The 18,799-nt window shown below is 60.7% G+C and overlaps 1 protein-coding gene across 7 annotated transcripts in view; it reads left to right on the top strand.

Moving 5' to 3' along the window:
* The window catches only part of MEF2D (myocyte enhancer factor 2D), a 56,799-nt gene that overhangs the window by 30,282 nt on the left and 7,718 nt on the right, over nucleotides 1–18,799 (top strand). For 5 of the 7 annotated variants that reach the window (XM_032204651.1, XM_032204648.1, XM_032204645.1 and 2 more), the window contains exons 3-7: nucleotides 2,729–3,009; nucleotides 6,702–6,905; nucleotides 11,673–11,810; nucleotides 14,890–15,100; nucleotides 17,205–17,261. In XM_032204651.1, coding sequence (XP_032060542.1) covers nucleotides 2,956–3,009; nucleotides 6,702–6,905; nucleotides 11,673–11,810; nucleotides 14,890–15,100; nucleotides 17,205–17,261 — 664 coding nt within the window. In that variant the 5' untranslated portion in view covers nucleotides 2,729–2,955. Of the gene's footprint in view, nucleotides 1–2,728; nucleotides 3,010–6,701; nucleotides 6,906–11,672; nucleotides 11,811–11,958; nucleotides 12,094–14,889; nucleotides 15,101–17,204; nucleotides 17,262–18,799 lie in introns of all 7 variants that reach the window. The other 2 variants (XM_032204650.1, XM_032204649.1) reach the window with 1 other exon arrangement.

The raw sequence follows: 18,799 nt of genomic DNA, 5'->3' as shown, positions 1-18,799 counted from the left end.
AGCGCGGCTCGCGGGGGCAACGCCAAATTTCCCCCGGGGTTTTGGGTCCCTCTGATCCTCGCAGCGATTCCCAGGTGCCCGTGCTTTGCCGGGCTGAATTTTAGGGCTGTGGGGATTCTCTGGTGTCTTATTAAAGGCTGGGCTTTCCCCCCGGTGTGCGACTCGTTGGAGTGCCGTGGCTTGGGGACGGCGACGTCCCCTGGGCTTGGTGGGCACACAGGGTCGGTGCCTCCTTGTCCTGTGATGGAGCGAGCCTCGTTTCCTTAGAAAACCAGGCTGAGGAGCGAGGAGCTGCTGTCTAGAAGGGCAAAAAGATGGTTGGGTCATCGGGGATATTACTCAGAATTAAAACACCCGAGGCCCCGCGCGTTACAAGTTAGTGAGGAGTTTGAACTCTCTTTAAAAGTCCCGAGCCCTGGGTGCTTGGGAACATGTGTCCCGGTGCTTGAGTCCCCCCTGAGCGTGCCGGAGGGTGATGGGAGACCCCAGTGCTTTGGGGTGGGTGACTGGGGGCTGAAATGATTCGCAGGGAAGGAAGGGGACCCACCGGCGAGGTGCGTGGTGGGACCCGGTGCTCGCTCCACGTTCCTTGTGCCTGCAGATGCTGCTCAGAAAGTGGAGCCTGTGGTCGGGCTTTCTGAAACAGCCACCTGGCCAGGAAGCTTGAAAGAATACCTGGGTTTAAAAATACCTCGGGGGAAAAAAGAAACCCCGCAACGCCCTAAAACCCCACCAGCAACATGGAGAGAAAAGGGGGGAGTTTAAAAACCTCCCCGTGGGTGAGCTTGGAGAGCAGCAAGCTCCGTAGTGCTGCTCTCAATCCTTCCCTTCTCCCATCGGAGCCCCAAATTTGGCGTTTTCCTCCCCGGTGCCAGCTCTGGATCCTCTCCCCTGGGGATGAGCAGGAGGAGCAGCATCCTCTGGGCAGCGTGGGCGAGCACCGGGCCGGGACGCGCCGTCCCCATCCAGCCGGGGCAGGCTCCAAGGAACGCGGTGTGGTGGTTGAGAAAGGTGATTTGCGTCGGGACACCTGGGTTTTATTTGCAGCTCGGGGAAGGGAGCGTGGTTTTGGTGCGAGAAGCACGAGCAAGGCTCGGGGCAGGGCTGGGCTTTGCTCCTCTCGGCCCCGGCTTTGTGAGCTCTTGGCTGCGACAGCATCCTGTGAAGGAGTCCCACAGCCGAGTAACGTTAAAATATGTTTCCTTTCACTCGCTTTAAATTTACGGCCCGTTGTTCTGCAGTGTTTATTGTTGCTGCTGGAGAGTTCCTCTCTGGTTTGGATAGCAAACCCGCCGTCGTTTCGGAGGGTTGCTCCGTCCAAGCGCTGCGGCAGAAGGAAAGAATTAGCGTCCTGCCCCGGGTCCGGATGCGGAGCTGTTGCTGCTTCGTCCTGCCGCTGGCGGTGCCGAGGCTGGGGAAGGTGCGTGTTCTCAGCCAGCTGAAGGAAACGGCTCTGAAGGGAGAAGCTGCAAAGAAAACTTTGCAGAAAGCTCCTCCTGCTTTTTTCCTAGTCCTTGCACCAGCCCCTCGCCTCCCCGCGGTGCTGGGAGCGCGGTGATGTACCGAGTGCGCGCTCGGAGAGGTGATGGCACCCCTGGCACTGGGCCTTTCTCAGCCTCTGGTGTCCAGAGAAAACAGTGCCCGAAGTGGGAAAGATTCAAGCAGCCAACGAGCCATTTGTCCTCATCCTGTTGGGGTTTGGAGGAAAAAGGGGCTTTGGTTGTCTTCTGCCTCCCCGAGCAGTCGGGGTCCTGAGCGCTCGCCTGCTCCAGGCAGCAAACGGTGGGGAAAATCGTCTCCCTCCCCTGCCTGGTGCTCAGATCCGTGCCGAAACTGCTCAGCGCGAGGCACGATGAATAATTGCACCAAAAAAAAACACACAGGAGGGTGACTCACAAGCCTCCACGAACCCCGAAAAACAAGCGCGGGAGCGTCGGGGCTGCTTTGGGGTCGCAGTGCCCGGCGAGGAGGCAAAGGATGGGGCGAAAATCCCCGTGGGGCCCAGGCTGGGGGCTGCGGGGTGGGACAGGGGCAGGGAGGAGGCTTTGGGATCGTGCCTCCCGGAGCCAAACCCGGAGCGTTTGGGGCTGCCAAGCGGAGGCAGATACGGGGCTATTTTGGGATTGGCTTTTCCCTCTGTCCGGGCCTTGGCACGGGGCACCGTGGCGTCAAAGCGCGACGTTAGCGCTGCCCCTTGGCTTTGCCAAATCCACCCGTGCCGCCCCTCTGTATCCCAGCCTTTCACCAAAGGGGTCGGGCTCGGGCTCCCCCCTCCACCTTCCTTCCCCCTGCCCCGTGTCCCGGTTACGCGTTATTTTTTTTTAAAAGCAATCGAATAAAAACGGCTGAAAATGCCAAATGGAAGCTTAACGCAGCAATCGGAGCCGTATGGAAATAGCCTGAGCCGCTCTACTGCTTACGACTTTATCAAGAGGAAAAAAAAAGATCCCAGGGGATCGCAGAGGGACGGCGCTGTGCCCCCCCAGTGCCTCCGTGCCCCCCCGGTTCCCTGCCTTCCCTCGGTCCCCCGGCTCCATCCCTGGGGGTTTCCAAGACCAGATGGGACCAACGCGACATCCCCGACCCCGTGCGATGGATCGGAGACCTGCCGAGGTCCCTCGTCCCCAAACTGGGCTCCGGTGCTTGGGGGGGGGGGGGAATCCTGGGGGGCCACAGCCTGGGCACGGATGGGTTTGGGTCTCACTCCTTTCTCTCTCCCTCCCCGCAGGTTTCTGACGGCTCAGCCCCGCCGGACCCGGCCGTGCAGGAGGGTGCCATGAACTGAGAGCGCAGCGCCCCGCGGCTCATCGCTCTTTGATTTTTTTTTTTTCCCGTTCATTTTTCGTCGTCTCCACCCCCCCCCAACGCTTTTTCATGAAAGCCTTTTAAAAAGGGGGCTCCTCTTCGCCTCCCCTGAGCCGAGTCGCCCCGCTGCGGTGAGGATTTCCCGAGAAGATGGGGAGAAAAAAGATCCAGATCCAGCGGATCACGGACGAGCGCAACCGGCAGGTGGGTGCCCCCCTCCCCAAAACCCTTTTTTCACATATTTCCAGGGTCCCGTTTCTAGAATCCCCATTTCCACCCCCTTGGGGCCAACCTGTGCTTTTCCCTTCTAACCCAGAAGGTACAGAGACTGGCGAAGCTCAGCACCTGGGGCTGGATTCAGGCCGCTTGCGACAGTTGCCCAAAAACGGGGCAAATAGCCCCATTTTCTTGGGCCGGCCGCAGCCGCGTCCTGGAGCCGCTCGTGCCATTTCCATCTAAGTGCTTTTCCAGAAAAGCGTCTTCTCCACTTAGCTGCTGCTTTTCTATTTTTTTTTTTTTTGTTCTTGCAGAAAATATATTTCGTTTGACATTTTCCGTGAGGTTTTTCCAACAAAAAACAGCCGCAACAAGTCTCCATTTTTCTGAACGCAAACAACCCAAACAATTTTTATTTTTATTTTTATTTTTTTTCGCTTGAAAACTTCTAACTGCCCGGGGATCTTTGTTTTTTTTTTTCTTGTGCCAGACTTGTGCTGGGCTGAAGCCAAGCCGCTGCCACGCGCGCGTGTGTGTGTGCATGCGTGAAAAACACAGGCGTGTATCTCAGAGTTAAAAAAAACCACAAGTTTTTCCCTCGTTTTGTCTCTTTGCTGAGCCTGATGGGTGGAGTGGCAGCGCTTTGCTACAGCAGGTTTGCCCTGGGATGGATCCATCGATGTTTTCCCCGTAGCTCTGAGACTTCCAGCTGCAGGTGCCGCAGCGTGCCCCGCTCTGCTTCTTTCCTGCTGCTTTTTTTCCTAAGGAAAACCCCAAAATCGTGGGCACGCTGCGTGTTCCTGGCGCGTAAAAGGTGGCAAGCAGCAAAATCCGCGGAGCTGTTTTATGGCTCCGCAGCTAAAGAAGAGAAAACCGCGGGTTGGCTTCCTCACGGCTTTATTTGGTGGTGCTGGGGGGACAGGACGGGCGTGAAATGGTTTCGGGAAGGTCCCAAATGCTCACGGCACCGCTCGTTTCCACGCCACGCAGGGCCACGAGGGGCAGCTGCAGGGATGCGCCGGCGCTGCCCGGCCTTGGGTCACCACCTCCCCGTGGGAGGCTGAAACGAAGGACAAACGTTTGGTCACCCTGGGGCTTGGTGGCACAGCCCGGCGCTGCTCTAGAAGCCGTCGGGAAGGGGAAGAGGCGGCTCTGTGCCAGCAGCCGAGGCGGTGGCAGGCGTCTGTGGGGTGGTGCGGAGCTGGTGTTGACCCAGTGGGGAAGCAGCTTCGTGGGCTCAGGTCTCCGGGCTCATGAACATCCCCGTTTTGCCTCATTTTGTTTGTTCCCCTCCTTCTCCTGCTGCTGCTGCAGGTGAGGGATGTCCGTGCCGGCACCTTGTGTGCAGCTGCTCGGCGAAGCCGGCTTAAAACCAGGGTGAGGGCAGGCACGGGGAAGGGCTCGCTCTCCGTGCTGCGCTCCGGGGTTTGGGGAGCCCGAGGCTGCTGGATTACGCAGGGGGTTTCGTGCTGCTGCCCTGCAGCCAGCTCAGATGCAGGTCCCGTGCTCACAACCTGCATCGCCCGGCTGGATCCTGCAGCTGGCAAGGAGAGGGCTGCAGAGGGGCAATATTGTGGCAGCACCCACGTCCCCACCGGGGCTGCTGCTCCCTCGGGTCCACGAGCCCGTGCGGAGGAGACCGGGATTACAGCAGAAGCCAAAGCCCGGGGAGGAAAGCGAGTAAGAGTCACTAATGTCATTAGGGGAATTACTGGAGAGGATTTGCCACGACAGATCAGACCACCAGCCCTTCAGGGCCAGGCTGCTGACTCTGGCAGCGGCCAATATGGTTTGCATCAGGGGAAAAGCAAAAAGCCGCTGGTGGCGCGGGGCTGTGCGGGGCAGTAATTCCTTCCTGACCCCTTCGGTGATCGGCTTACGCCCCGAAGCATGAGATTTGATTACCCTCTTAGCCTTAGAAGGTTAATTCTTGGAGATGAGGCTCGCACCCGTGTGCGCCCCGGCCCCTGGGCTCGGCTCGGCCAGGTTTGGGGTTTCTCTCCCCTGTCCCCGGTGGATGTGCGGGGCGGTGGTGTCGGGGACAGTGGCACAATGGGGCTGGTTAAAGGGCAAATTTATGCTTCCCTCTGCAGGGCACTGAGACAGGGGGGGTGCTCCTGAGCCCTGTGCCCAACTTGTAGGGGAAACATCCCCTCATCTGCAGAGCCACGGGGGTTTATTCAGTGCTTTGTGTCCTGCTGGTGGCTGCTCATTTTATGGGTTCATTCTGACCCCCAGAGCAGGAGGGGGGGTCCCCACGGGTGTTCGGAGCCCCTTGGCCCTCGAGCATCTCTCCGCGCGGACGCCGGCCACGTGAGCGCACGCTCGGAGCCGCTGGAGCACCAGGGCGAGCGGGTGCACGTGGCGGGGAGCAGCGGGCGAGGCGATTAGAGCTGAATCTCGTTAATGCTTAATCATCCCCGGGAGATGGCCGGGGGGGGGGGAGGCGGGCAGCTCCCAGTCCCCGGGCTGTGCCGTGGCCGGCTCGGAGAGACGCGCTCCATCCATCCACGCCGGGGTGGACGGGGAAGCTTGGGCAGCCTCGGGCTCAGCTCTTTTACTCCTCCAACCAGAGGCTGGTGGAAGCAAAATCCTCATCCATGCTCGTCCCGCCGTGCTTGGAGCTGAAGCTGTTGGGCTCTGAGGCCGTAATGGGGTCGAGCCCTCCCGTGCCCGTGGGCGGCAATCCCGGCTGCTGCCTCGCCCCCAAGGGCAGCGCTCAAAGCGTTGTGGGAGCCTCCCTGCCTCTTTGTTCCTTTTTATTCCTGTTTTTTCTTCTTGATCTGGGAGCTTTGGCCAAGCATCGTGCCTTCCTCCAGCAGTAGGAGAATGCTGGAGGGTTCGGGGTTTTTTTTTCAACATTTGCTTGAGGGCACCCGGAGGATCTGCGTGTCAACCGGCCCCAACCCAGCCAGCGGGGTCCTGCTGGGGCTGGGTTCAGGCTGTGAATTGCTTGGGTTTGGAGCTTGTGCCCAGCTCCCTGCAGCTGTGGCCACCTCATTCCCGGCCCCCCGCCTTCTCCTGACCCCTGCACGAGGTGCTGGGGGGGGTTGTCGAGGTGTTAGGGGGCACCTTGTTGGAAGCCGGGGCGGGATAGGTGCAGGAGATGCCCCAGCAATGTCACCAGCGGGGCAGGGAGGTGGCAGCAGGAGCCAAATCGCAGAGTGGGACACACAGAGGGGCCAACCCAAGGCCAAAGGCTTTGTTCCCAGCACCCCTTTTCTGTGCTGGGGGGGACTTGGCCCCCAGCTCCACTGCTCCTGGGGTCCGGTGCTGTCCAAGTGGCCACGGCGAGCGAGGAATTGCTCCGTGCTGCATGAATGTTGGGCTGGGAAAGAGAAAAAAAAAAAACAAAAAAAAACCAACAACCCTCAGCCCCCGGACAGATGGTAGCTCTGCTGGGGATTTTGCTGAAATTTCTTTTCTCTTGATTTGGCAATATGCGATTTCCAATGCTGATAATCATCTCTGTGCTTGTGAAGTGTCTGCCTCGCGCCGAGCCCAAAAATAGGCAGCGGCACGAATCCGCTGGGCTGCGTGAGCCCGCGGAAGAGGGAGGTGAGAGGGGAGAGCTTGGGGTCGTGGTCCCCGTGGGGGACCGAGGCCAGGAGACGTCCCTCTGCCCTTCCCTTTGGTTTCTCCCCCGGTGCTCATCCCGAATCCTCTCCTCTTGCTTCCAGGTGACCTTCACCAAGCGCAAGTTCGGCTTGATGAAGAAAGCCTACGAGCTGAGCGTCCTGTGCGACTGCGAGATCGCCTTGATCATCTTCAACCACTCCAACAAGCTGTTCCAGTACGCCAGCACCGACATGGACAAGGTGCTGCTCAAGTACACCGAGTACAACGAGCCCCACGAGAGCCGGACCAACGCGGACATCATCGAGGTGAGGCCGGGGCCGGGGCCGGGAGGGGGACGCGCAGATGCCCGGTACCGGGCTGATTTTGCCTCTTTTTTGCTTGAGCGTGCAAAAATCCTCGCTTCTGGGTGGCGGAGTTGGAAGCCACCTGGAGCTGGGTGCTGTTTTAGGGCTGCAAAAGGGAGGTGTGCTTTTGGGGATTTGCTTTGTGGGATCTGCCCATGATGCAGGAGAACCCGGGGTGGTTTTGGAGGCACCTCCTGGAGCTGCGGCGCTGGGCACGTGGCTGCAGCCAGCGCTGTTCCCCTGAAGCTGCTCCAGGTGCTCACAGTGGGGTTGCAGGACACCAGAACCTGCCTCACCGACTAATTGGGGCTGGGAGGGACCTTTGGGTGCCTCTGCGCCCACACCCACTCAGGGGTGTTCACCGGGCGCCCCGCAGAGCGGCGATGGCACGAGGGCACCGCACGCTCCTCCCTGCGCGTGTGGGCAGCTCCCGTTTACGCCTGGGCAAATTCAGACAAACGCAAGGGGCCGGACGGGTAATTATGGGCATTATGGACATTACAGGCGGGCAGGAATTAACACCCGCCGAGCCGTCAGGCGCTCAGGCAGCAGCAGATCAGAGCGGTGCCGCGGGGGGCGCGGGCGCTCCCCGGCACGGAGCCGCTCGGACCTCGCGCGGCGAGGCCCCGAAGCGCTGCAGGGATCGTCCTCCCCCGCCGCTCGGACCTGTCACTGCTGCCTTTGAATCCCTCCGGTGCAATTCAGCAGCCTCAGGCTTTGATTTCGTGAAGGGAAAAAAAAAAAAAAAGCCCACAGCCTAGCTCACGAATCGGATTTTTTATTGTTTTTTTTTTTTTCCCACACCTCCCCGAAACGTCTCATTTCTGAGCTGTCCTCTGCGCCAGCAGCAGCACCTGCCCGCCCCATGGACCTTTGGAGACCTCCCTGCCTGCGCATGCTTGTCTTAAATTGTTCAAAATGCCTTTTCTGGACCCTTTTTGAGGCGCAGCAGCCCCGTCCCCGGGCAGGGAAGCGCCCTGAGCACCACGCGGTGGTTTTACAGCTGCGGTTCCTCGCCCAGCCTCTCCAGGATGCTCATACTGGAGCTCGCGGCGTCGAACAGATTTGTCTTGGCCTAAAAATACCGTAAACATTTTGGGCAGCATTCTCTGTTCCCTTATGGTCCAAGATGCAAACACTCCCAAGCCGACAAGTTACACGCAGTCCTTGGCACCCAAAGAAATTCTGTGTTTGCACCACATGAAACGATGAATCTGCATCCAAAGCTGGAGAGAGGAGCGTCGGGAGGGGAAGGATCCGGGTGGATGGCGGGGAGGAGAGCCCGAGCTCGGCACGCAGAGCTGCTGTCACCCGCTCCCGAGCATGGGGAGATCCTGCTCGGGCAGGATTGAAGCTGCTCGAGCATCCGTCCTCGTCCCTTGGAGCAGGGCTGGGGCCGCTCCAGGGTTTTCCTGCTCCTAAGCTGACTGCAAGGGGCTGAGCAGCGGAGATTTGGCGGGGTGGAGGTGGCTGGGACACCCGTGTCCTGTCCCCCCAGGAGGGCTGCAGCCCCCAGCAGCATCTCGGATGTTTGAGGGTGGCCGTGGGGCTGTTGGCAACCCGGGGAGAAGCCCCTCGAGTTGTTTTTCCCGGTGCAAGGGGAGCGAGCACAGGTTCATGGCGAAGGGGATTTGGGCTTTTCTTTCACACCCATGGTTTGAACGAGGATTTCACCTTTCTCCCCTTGAAAGAGAAAGAAGGAGAGCGAGCAGCTGAGCACCCTCGGAACAAAAAACCACCGGATAGGACGGTCCTGAAATTAAAAAGCCCGGCGAGGGGCAGCGCTCCCTTAGGGCCGCGTTTACCCAGCGCATCAGGAGGGGTTTCAGCCCCTCCGCTCTGCGCCCGGCCAAGTCCTGGCTGCGGCAAGCTTTTAAGTCCGAGAAAATCTCCCTGCCTGCACGAAGGGGGGGCTCCTTAATCGGCCGGGGGACAGCTGAGGCCCCCGGGCAGGCACGCTGGGTGCCACGTGCGCGCCCGGCCGGGGATCACGCCGGCTTTGCTCTCGCTGTCGCTCCTCGTTTCCCGCAGCCCCGCTGACGTGCCAGCTCCCGATGGATGGGGCAGAGCTGCGGGGGCCCGGGGTGCTCCTGCTCTTAAAGTCAGGCTGCAAATTCCCTGTTTTCTCTGAGCGTCCCAGGGGAGCTGCATCTTCCTTAATTCCCCTTCCGAGGGCTGTGCTTGCGTGGGTTCAGAGCCTCAGCCCCGTCCTGGACACCCCCGAAGCTGGGGGTGGTTTGGATCCCGGTCGCCCTCCTTTAGGGGAAGGATCCTGCATCCTGGTCCAGCATCATTTCCTCTCCATGCTCTGGGTTTCCTGCTGCTCTCTCACCCTCCTGAGGTTTAAACCCATTCCTGGATGAGGCAAGAAAGCCAGGAAAGGGCTTTTTTTTTTGGTGGGGGGTGACCTTCTCGCCCTGGTTTCATCCTTGGAAAAATTCCTGATGCGAAGGTGCTCGTCTTCAACGGGCTTGGAATGAGAAGTGGGCGTTTTCCACTGGCTGCAGCCCGGTGAAATAAAGGTTTCCTTTCTCTTCACACCTTCTGCTTTTCCCCCTAGCAGCGGACCGAACCCGGTGGGGCTCGCAGGTTAATTACAGCAGGACTAATTGCATGAAGTGGCCGGGGAGAGGGAAGAGGCCGTGGCACCGCTCCGGCGAGGCGACGGCAGCCGTAATCCTGCACTCGCTGCTCCACTTGGGCAATAAATCCTGGGAGTTTGGGGCAGATTCGGTGCATCTGGGCACTGCCTAAAGCCTCCTGCCCCAATTCTGGGTTTCGGGGCTTAGAAAGGAGGAGAGGGGGGGGTCCCGCTCGGCTGCGACCTCCTTCAGGGAGGCAGGAGCTGACCCCAATGGGGGCTTTGACCGCGGTTGGAGGGGATATCCATGGGGCTGAGGGGTTTCTGTGCTGTTTTGTGAAAAAAGAGAGAATTGGGGAGCCGTGAGGGGGGCACAGCCCTTATTAGACACTGGAGAGTCTCCCCAACACGGCTCCTGCCGCATGCATCTGGAGGAAACCCGGCTTCATCGCTTCCACGGCTCACGGAACGGCGTTTTCCACTTTGCCTCTGGAAGGGAGAGAGGGAGAGAGGGAGGAAAAACTCCTTGCAGAGCAAGGAGAGAGGCTCAACTTTCCGTCTCCCAGCCGCGGCAGCGAAACAAAAGGTTTTGGAAAAGAAACACGCAAAAAAAAAAAAAAAAAAAAAAAAAAAAAACGCTTTCCAAAAAAAAAAATAATGGTGAAGCCGTCCCTTCCCCGCTGCGGGAGCGCGGGGCTGTTTCTGGCCCGTTCTAAAAACAAACAAGGGCACGCACAAAAATAGCAAAATAATTGGGAAAAATCCTCGGGAACCTTCAAAAAAAAACCAAAAAACCGCCCAGCCTCGGGAACCTCCCCTTCGGTGCTGCCCTCGGGGTCAAGCCCCAGCTCCGTGGGTGACGCCGATGAAATTCGCTCCCAGCCGTGCCAGGAAGGGGCATTCCCAGCACGTCTGCCCCTGCCTGCCCTTCCCTGGGGAAAGTCTTTGGGGAAAGGGCAACAAACGGCACGATTTTGTAGGATTTTGGGGTACAACAATTCCAAAAGGGGCTTCGGATGGCGCCGCGGCGCTTGGGCGAGGACGCGGCCAAGTCCTGGGGTGAAAAGGCCGGGCACGAGGGAGGCACAAAGAAATTGGGCTGCTTTTTTTGGGATATCGTGTCCAAATCCGCTCGTTTTCCTTCCTTTTGGGGCTGAATTCCCCGTGCCATCGGGCGAGCAGAAGGTCGGGGAAGTGCCTCGGGTGGGTGATGGAGAAAGCGTCGAGGCACGGCTGCAACGCGGGGGGTTTGGCTGGAGATTTGTGAAGTTTTCAGGGGCTGCAGCGAAAAAAAAAAAGCTATTTTGGGGCAAACCACGCCACCCGTACGGCCCCCAGGTAGATGGAGAGCCGCTCCAGGATGTTTTGGCCCCAAAACAGAGCTGTTTATTGCTGTTTCGGAAGACAAGAGGAGAATTGTCAAGGCCTTTTTTTTTTTTTTTTCTTTTTTTTTTCCCCTGCTGGATTTGGCATGAAAAGGGACCAAGACTTCCAGGAAATTCTGTAGCTTTGACTTTCAAAAAAAAAAAAAAAAAATTGGCACGCGGCGGTTCCATAATAACGCCTAATTGCCTTTGGTATTTTGAAAATAAAATGATTAAATGTGCCTGCGTAACGCAATCTGCAGATCGGCTCCTGAGCACGACGGAGGCTTTTTGGTCCAAAGCCTGCCCGGGGTCTTTGTGCCCACCCCATGTGCAATGGACGGACCCCAAAGCTGCTGCACGGGGCTGGGTGATGAGCCCGGGCCTGCTTTTTGCCTTTTTTTTTTAGGTTTTGGTTTTGGTTTCCTACGTGGAATAACGTTTTTTGTGTTTCTAGCAGGAGAGCGCGCCCCGGATTTAGGGTTTATTTCCCCTCCTTGGCTCTGCGGTGACCCTGGGTGACAAAAACGCCTCCGAGCTGGTGCGGGGCCGAACTCAGCACCAGCACAGTCAGGAAAAATAGGAAAAAAAAACATAAAATCCGGGAAATTTCTCTCCATCCATCCACCAAAACCCCTTTAGGACCCACCCGGCGCTGACCCTTTTTAATGCCACCGCGCGCCCCAAAGCGGGGGGCGTTTTGGGGGGTCACCACCCGTCCCCGAGGGCTGCCCGTTGTCCCCAGCAGTGCCAGACCTCAAAGTGTCCCGGTTGTGTTTTCAGACGTTAAGAAAGAAAGGTTTTAACGGCTGTGACAGCCCGGAGCCCGACGGAGATGACTCGATAGACCAGAGCCCCTTGATGGAGGATAAATACCGTAAAGGCAGCGAGGATCTGGATATCCTGTTCAAGCGATACGGTGTAAGTACCTGCCCCGTGGCCGGAAAACCTTCATTATTTGTTCTTTTTGTTTTGTTTTTCTTCTGTTCGATTTCCTTCCCCCCCTCCCCGACCTCGTCCCCGACACCCCCGTGTCGTCCCCCCCCCGACCCCACCCCGCACGTCACAGGCGCTGAACAAGAAGCACAGGGAGTGCGAGAGCCCGGAAGGGGACGAAGTGTTTGCGTTGACCCCGCAGACGGAGGAGAAATATAAAAAGATTGATGAGGAGTTTGATAAAATGATGCAGAGTTACCGGCTCGCAGTGAGTAGCTGGTGGCCTGCAGCCCCCCCCCCCCCCCCACCTTTTCCCCGGCCGCCTCCGGGTGACGGGGGTCTTGCATGGCTTTGCTTCGGAGCCGTGCTGTGCCGGGGGAGCCGATGCACCAGGGCCCCGAATGCACCCGAAAGGGCAGGAAATTGGGGAGAAAAAGGGGAGAAGTGGCTCCTAGGGGTGGCGGCACCGGGGACCCTCGGGGTCCCTCCGGTTTGCCAGCTGGAGGAGTGGGAGCAGCCCCAGGGTGGGCAGCTGGGGGTGCCTCCGCTCCCTGGCCCCCAAATACCAGCCTCCTTTTCCCCCCTAAAAGGGGTTTTCCCTGGCTCCTGCCCCCCGAGATCCCCAGGAGCCGGCAGGGAGCAGACGGGGTCAGCCCGGTTTGGGCGATTCCGCCTTAATTCCCCCCAAATCCATCAAGCCCTCGGGGCAGCTGGCGGCCGTGGCAGGAATCCAGGCAGGTTTTAGCCCCGTGATCCCAGGCCCGTCAGCGGGGTGGCATCGGGACAGCGCTGGAAGGGATTTGTGTCAGGAGGAGGAGGAGGAGGAGGAGGTGGAGGGGGGACGAAGAGCGTGTCAAATTAGTCGTTAGGGCAAGGCAATGAGGGTTTGGAGCAGGGGGGATTAGCCCCGAGTCGCTGCCGCGAGCACGAGGGAGGCGAATTTTCAGGGCTGGCTGCAGCGTTAGGAAATTTCACGCCCCCTCCCCAGGAAAAAAAAAAAAAATAAGAAAAAGATGAAAGAAACACAAAAACCCCATATCTGCCCTTCTGCGCTTCTCGCAAGCCCACGCGAGTGAAAATCGGGGCTTTTCTCGAGATTTGGGGCTTGTGAAATCCGCCTCCCTTGCTTTTGCTGACTCAGCTGCCAAAGCGCGAGGCGTTTTCGCCCCGGTGCCGCTCGCCCGGCGGCGACGAGGACGAGGACGAGGACGAGGACAAGGTCCCGAGCCCTTGCCGGGGTTTGCATGGGGTGGGGGGCACGGCCCCGGCCCCCCAACTCCCCGCAGACCCCAGGGGGAGCTCCCCGTGCCCGCCGCGGTTCGGCGGGTGGCATTCGGGCGCCGGGGATTGAGGCCAGGGCATCGGGCTCCCCGACTAAACCCAGGGCCGGAGCGGTGCCGGCGCTGGAAGCCGCCGCTTCTCCTTTTTAACCGGCTGCGGTGGTTTTTTTTTTTTTTGGTGTGTTTGTGTGTGTGTGTGTGTGACCAGAACTAACCGGGGGCGCTAACAGCAGCCTTGCTCGCTCAAGAAGCCTCTGCGTTTCGCAGCCTGTTTGCCAAGGCTTTGGGTGAAAGCAGAACCGGTCGAGGCCAGGCTCACGTCTGCATCTTCTCCCCCCCAGATTTCGGTCAGAGACGCGCGCCGTGCGCCCCCGGGTCCCACTCGTGCCCCCCACCCTGGGGTGCTGGCACCGGGGGGGGACCTGGCACCGGGTGCAGAGGTGCCGGGGGCCGGAGGCGGGTTAAGACCAGGCTCTGCTCTCCGGCCCCAGCCCTCTTGGCTTTGCCACGGCATCGCCGAGGCCGCGCCGCGTTCGCTCGTCCTCCCCCTTCCCGGGGACACGCGGAGATTTCTTACACAACGCCGCCGCTTCGTTGTTCACACGCCCAACAAAACCTGCTCCCCCTGCCTCTCCCCTCCCTCCCTCCCCCCCCTTTGTTTTTTTTTTTTTTTTCCTTTTTCTCATCTGCTCTGAGCACGGGGAGGGCTCGGCATCAGGGCCAGGAGGGGATGAGCCCGGTGCCCCGGAGCCTCCCGGCGCCGTGGGGCAGCGCGGGCTGGCAGCAGCCACAGGATCTCTGAAGGGCAGGATGCCCTTGAGCGGGTGGGAGGGTTTCCAGCAGCCAGCTGGGCGAGCACCTTCCCTTCTCCCCTCCTCTCCTCTCCCCCTAAAGGAATTCGAGGCGACGGGGGATGCTCTGCTCCCCTTGCCCTTCGGGGCTGGCCCCGCGGCGATGCCCAGCGGCACCGGGGCGCTGTGCCGTGCCAGCCCCCGGCAAATTAAAGTGGGACTTTAGCAAAGCCTCTGCTAAAGCCTCTAAGCAGGTGCCTGCTCCTGTTAATGAAGAGCAAATCAGTGACATAAGAGAGGCTGATGGGATAAGCACGGCGAGCCTGGCTCCCGCGGGGACGCTGGTAGGTGAAACTGGGCCTCGACCCGTGGCCGAGGATAGGGCTTGAGCCACGCTCCTGCTGCCCCAGCTCGCCTCCTCCTCCTGCCCTGCAGCTCCTGGTGGTGGCAGGTGGCAGGTGTCCCCCCGGTGTCACCAGGAGGGGTTGAGGTGACACCAGCCTGCACCGGGAGCTCGGCACCAAGCGGAGCCTGCCCGAGCTGCGGGGTGTCCGTGGGGCAGCAGTGCTGGGTTAGGGGGCTCGTCCCAAACCACCGGCTGGGGAACGGCCTCGTGAGGTCCCCCTGGCCTCTGCCGTGGGACAAAAGGAGGTGCCAGCACCCCTTGGGGCACCCCAGGGTGCTGCTCCCCCCTGTGATGCTTTGAGTCATGTCCTGCTGGGGCTGCTCTGGAAACACGTGGCCGGACACCAGGGGTACATAAATAATTTTGGCCTCCAAGAGAGGCGAAGTGGCTGCTGGCGAAGCTCAGCTGTGTCCGAGCAAACCCCGGGCTGCTTTTCCTGGGGGGTCCAGGCTCCTGTGCCGGGGTCCTCAAGTCACCGGGACTTAGGGCAGCAGCGAGGGGGCTCGGGGTGACCGAAGTGGTCCCCGCTTCAGCCGCAGGACGTCGCCTGCCCGACGGCCCCCCTTTACCTCCCGCTCTCTCTTCAGTCCGCAGTGCCCGCGCCGAACTTCGCCATGCCGGTGACGGTTCCCGTGACCAACCAGAGCACGCTGCAGTTCAGCAACCCGGGGAGCTCGCTGGTCACCCAGTCCCTCGTCACCTCGTCGCTCACCGACCCCCGGCTCCTCTCGCCGCAGCAGCCGGCGCTGCAGAGGAACACCGTGTCCCCGGGGCTGCCGCAGCGGCCGGCCAGCGCAGGTGAGCGGCACCCCCACGATAAGGGACACCCTAAAATCCCCCTCCTGGGGGTCCCAGTGACAGTGTCCCCTCCCCTCGCCCGGGTGTGCTTTTCCAGAGCAGGATGTTTCAGAGCCAGGTGGAGCCGAGTCACCCAGTGCCAGTGCTGGCTTGGAGGTGGCAACCGGTGTCCCCTGTGCTGGAGGTGCTGGGGGACACTGGGGGACACCGGGGGACACGGGACCGCTGCGTAAAAAGGGTTTTTCTGGCTGCAGTTGGTCCCTGAGCTGTCACCAGTTGTAGGAGCAGCCGCTTCCAGCAGGGACTGGTGGCCGAGGGGAGGTCGGGGAGAGGCTCGTGTCACCCACGTCCCCTGCAGCGGGGGGGGGGGACACGGGGCTGGGGACATGTGACCTCAGGCCGGCTCTCCCGCGATGCGGTCAGAAATAATAATAGCGTGCAGAAAGCCCCCGCCTGCTATTTTGGATGTCGCAGATGGTCCGAGCCAGGCGCACGGGCTGCAAGCGGCAGAGGCGAGGACGTGGGAAGGGGGCCAGGGGGTGCCCCCAGCAACCTCTGGAGGGGGCAGAGGGTGGGATTTCAGCTGGACACGACAGGAGCCGTGGTTCGGAGGTGCCTCGTTTGCTTTCTGCTCCTTCTGCGCAGCCTCGGGGATGGCTGAAAGCTCTTGGAGCTGAGGAGCAGCCCCAGATTTGGGGAAGGCTCTTCGTGCTCCAGAGCTGGTCCCAAAAGGCAGCAGCTCCCCCCAGGACGGGGCAGAGCCTGAGCCCTGTGCCGAGGCTACCTGCAGGCATCGCCCCTGCCCTGCTGCCGGCCTCTGCAGGAAAAAAAAAAAAAAAGAGGCTTCACCGCGAGGCAGAGCCCGCTCGACGCTCGCAGTTTCCATCCAGCTCACGAAGCGTTGGTTTCGGGGGGGGATAATTTGGTGGTTGGGAGCTCAGAGGTGTTCCAAGTCCAACCATCTGCGTTTCATTCACTCGCTGCCTGGGACACGGAAGAAATCCTGTTTATAGGAGCCAGGCCTTCGCATGTTAGAAGAGCTATTTCTTTTCTCTCTCTCTCTCTTTTTTTTTTTCTTTTTTTTTTTTTTAAGCAATGCGCTCGAGAGGGGCGCAGAGCGCTGCGTGATTGTTTCCAAAGCGAAGGCAGCGCTGGCTCCGTGTCCCTGCGCTCACTGCTGCCGCCTGCACGGGGACAGCACGGGCACGGGGCAATGGCCAGGGAGGGTTTTGGGGGCTGGGATGGGGTCAGCATCGCCCCCACAGCAGGCTGAGCCTGCTCTCGACCCCTGGGATTTGCTGTGCCGGTGAGGGTTGGGGGCGCACGGGGTCCTGCCTCTCCAAGCTGGGTTTTGAAGCTGCCGGGCACAGTTTGTGCCCCCATCCCCTAAGGCAGCGCCGTGCTTGCCATGCCTCTGAGGTCACCGTGCCCTTCACCACACCATAATTTATTTTGGGGACCACCCCAGCCCACGGTCCCACTTCCACGCAGAGGGCGAAGGCCCTTCCCGACACGGTGGCCCCCCAACACTTCTTCTTTCAAGGGCTCGCTGCAACCCTCAGCCCCCGCTCTGGCAGCAGGTTCCCGGCTCCTCTTTCCCCATCTGGGGCGAGGAGTGAGGTGGGTCTGGTTTTTGGGGAAAAAAAAGGGCCCTGATCTGCTTTTCCCAGCACTTTCCAAGCGCTCGCCGTGGTGCAGCGGGGCCGTGGGGCCGTTTTCCGTGCGGGGCGAGCGTTGCAGGGCAGGTTGTGTTTCACAAGCGAGGGGTTTCACAAGCTGGGGGCTCCCTTCCCCGCAGCACGGGCCCCGTGTCCCTCAGGAGGGCTTGGAACAAAATAGCCGCAGTGTTTTCCGAGCCGTGCGCTTCGGACCGGGCCCCCCGTGCCGCCTGGCTGCTGCCCAAAGGAAACGGATCTGCCTGGATATTGTTTCCAAACCCGATCACCAGGAATGCTGCTCGCTTTCGCCCGGGACTTTTCTCCCTGGGAATGCGACGCCGCTGATTTCCATCTGCCTTCCTCCCTCGCCTTCCCCCCTCCTCCTCCTCCCTGCTCCCCATGTTCCCGAGCTGCCTCTGACCCCCCCTTTTCTGATGGCTTTTCAGGGGCGATGCTCGGTGGAGACCTGAACACCACGAACGGAGCCTGCCCGAGCCCTGTGGGTAAGTGCGGGGCAGCTCCCCGGGCTCTGTTTGCAGCCCCGTGCCTCAGTTTCCCCATAAATCCTACAACGACAGGGGGTTCCCTTCCCATTCAGAGCATTTCGGGGAGGATGGAGAAGCACCGGGGAGGATTTGGTGGCTCTTGGTCCCACTGGTGGGAGGGTTTTGCCCACGCTGCCCTGAGCCGACGCATTTCCTCGAGGCGTTTCGGCACAGATCCAGGGGTTTTGGGGTCTTTGTGGGGCTCCTCGGTTTTGGGATTGCTGCAAAGCACGGGGCTGGTGTTGGGCAACAACATTGCGGGGATTTGGGCAGCTCGGCATTTAGCTCCCCGAGCCAAAACCCGCTCCTCCCCTGACCCCGGGTGAGTCACTTAACACCTGATTCCTCCTCGCGCCTGGGCCCTGTAAAGGAACTTTACTGCGAGGAAAAAAGCTCATTAAGGCCCCTTTCCACTGCGAGAGCCCCGGCGCTAACGAGGCTCAGCCCTTGTGGCTTAGCTCCCCGGCTATAAAACGAGCTAATAATGCCTCCTGCCTCTGCTGGAAGAGCACCGAGGGCTTCGGGGCCGCCACCGGGACCGGCGCTTGCGTGGGCGCAGCCAGCACCCGGCGACAGCTCCTGCAGCCCCCCGGGGATGGGTGCTGCCCCCCCGGGATGGGTGCTGCCCCCCGGGGAGGGAGCAGGGAAGGTGACCCCACACCCAGCACCCCAACCATCCCATTTTGCCGTGGCTTTTCCACCCACCACCACGCCCGGGGTTCGCCCTTTCCCCAGTTAAAACCCAACTGGGACCCGGATCCCGCTGCTCCGGCGGCGCTCCCAGCCCTACAACCGCCCTGGGCCGGGGATGAGGGGGTTGGGGGGGGGCCTCTGCGGCCCCCCGAGGCCGCCCGCCGCCCCCACGTCAGCTGTCGCGAGCAGCCGCGGCGGCGCAGAGCTTGGCAGGGCCGGTGAATGTCAGCATTGACGTCAGCGCAGCATTCCCCGCGTGCCGACGGGCGCGAGGAGCGGGCTCGGTGGCCCCGGGGGCTCCCCGAGCCGGCCGACGGAGCCCGGGTGGGTTTCGGGGGTACCCGGGGTATCTCCTCCCCCCGCTTTCCTCCTCCTTCTCTTCGTCCTCCTCCTCCTCCTCCTCTTTTTCGGCTCTGCACCACCGTCACCTGCTGCCTCTGAGTCATCGGCCGCCGTGCCTCTGGCCCCGAGCCCGCAGCCACGCGGGCGGCATCCCCGGATCCAGCGCCCCCGGTGCCGCGGGGAAGGGGGGCGAGCACCCTGCCCACCCCCGGCCTCGCCGCAACGGGGACTGTGGGGGGGGGGGCAGCAGCAAGGGGCCTCGCTGCAATCCTGACTTTTTTTTTTTTTGACTTGCTCTTTCCCTTTTTTGCTTTTTTTTTTAATTTTTACTTCTTTTTCTTTGCCGTTTCTGAATGTTTGACTTTTCTTTCTTTTCCCTTTCTGCGTTTCTCCCCCCCCCCACGATGGCCGTGCCAATAGGGCAGGGGGCTCTCTCCCGGGCAGACCACCCCGAGCACTAC

Source organism: Aythya fuligula, chromosome 28, assembly GCF_009819795.1.
Source record: "Aythya fuligula isolate bAytFul2 chromosome 28, bAytFul2.pri, whole genome shotgun sequence".
Taxonomy (NCBI): Eukaryota; Metazoa; Chordata; class Aves; order Anseriformes; family Anatidae; genus Aythya; species Aythya fuligula.
This window is presented reverse-complemented; position numbering and strand designations above follow the sequence as displayed.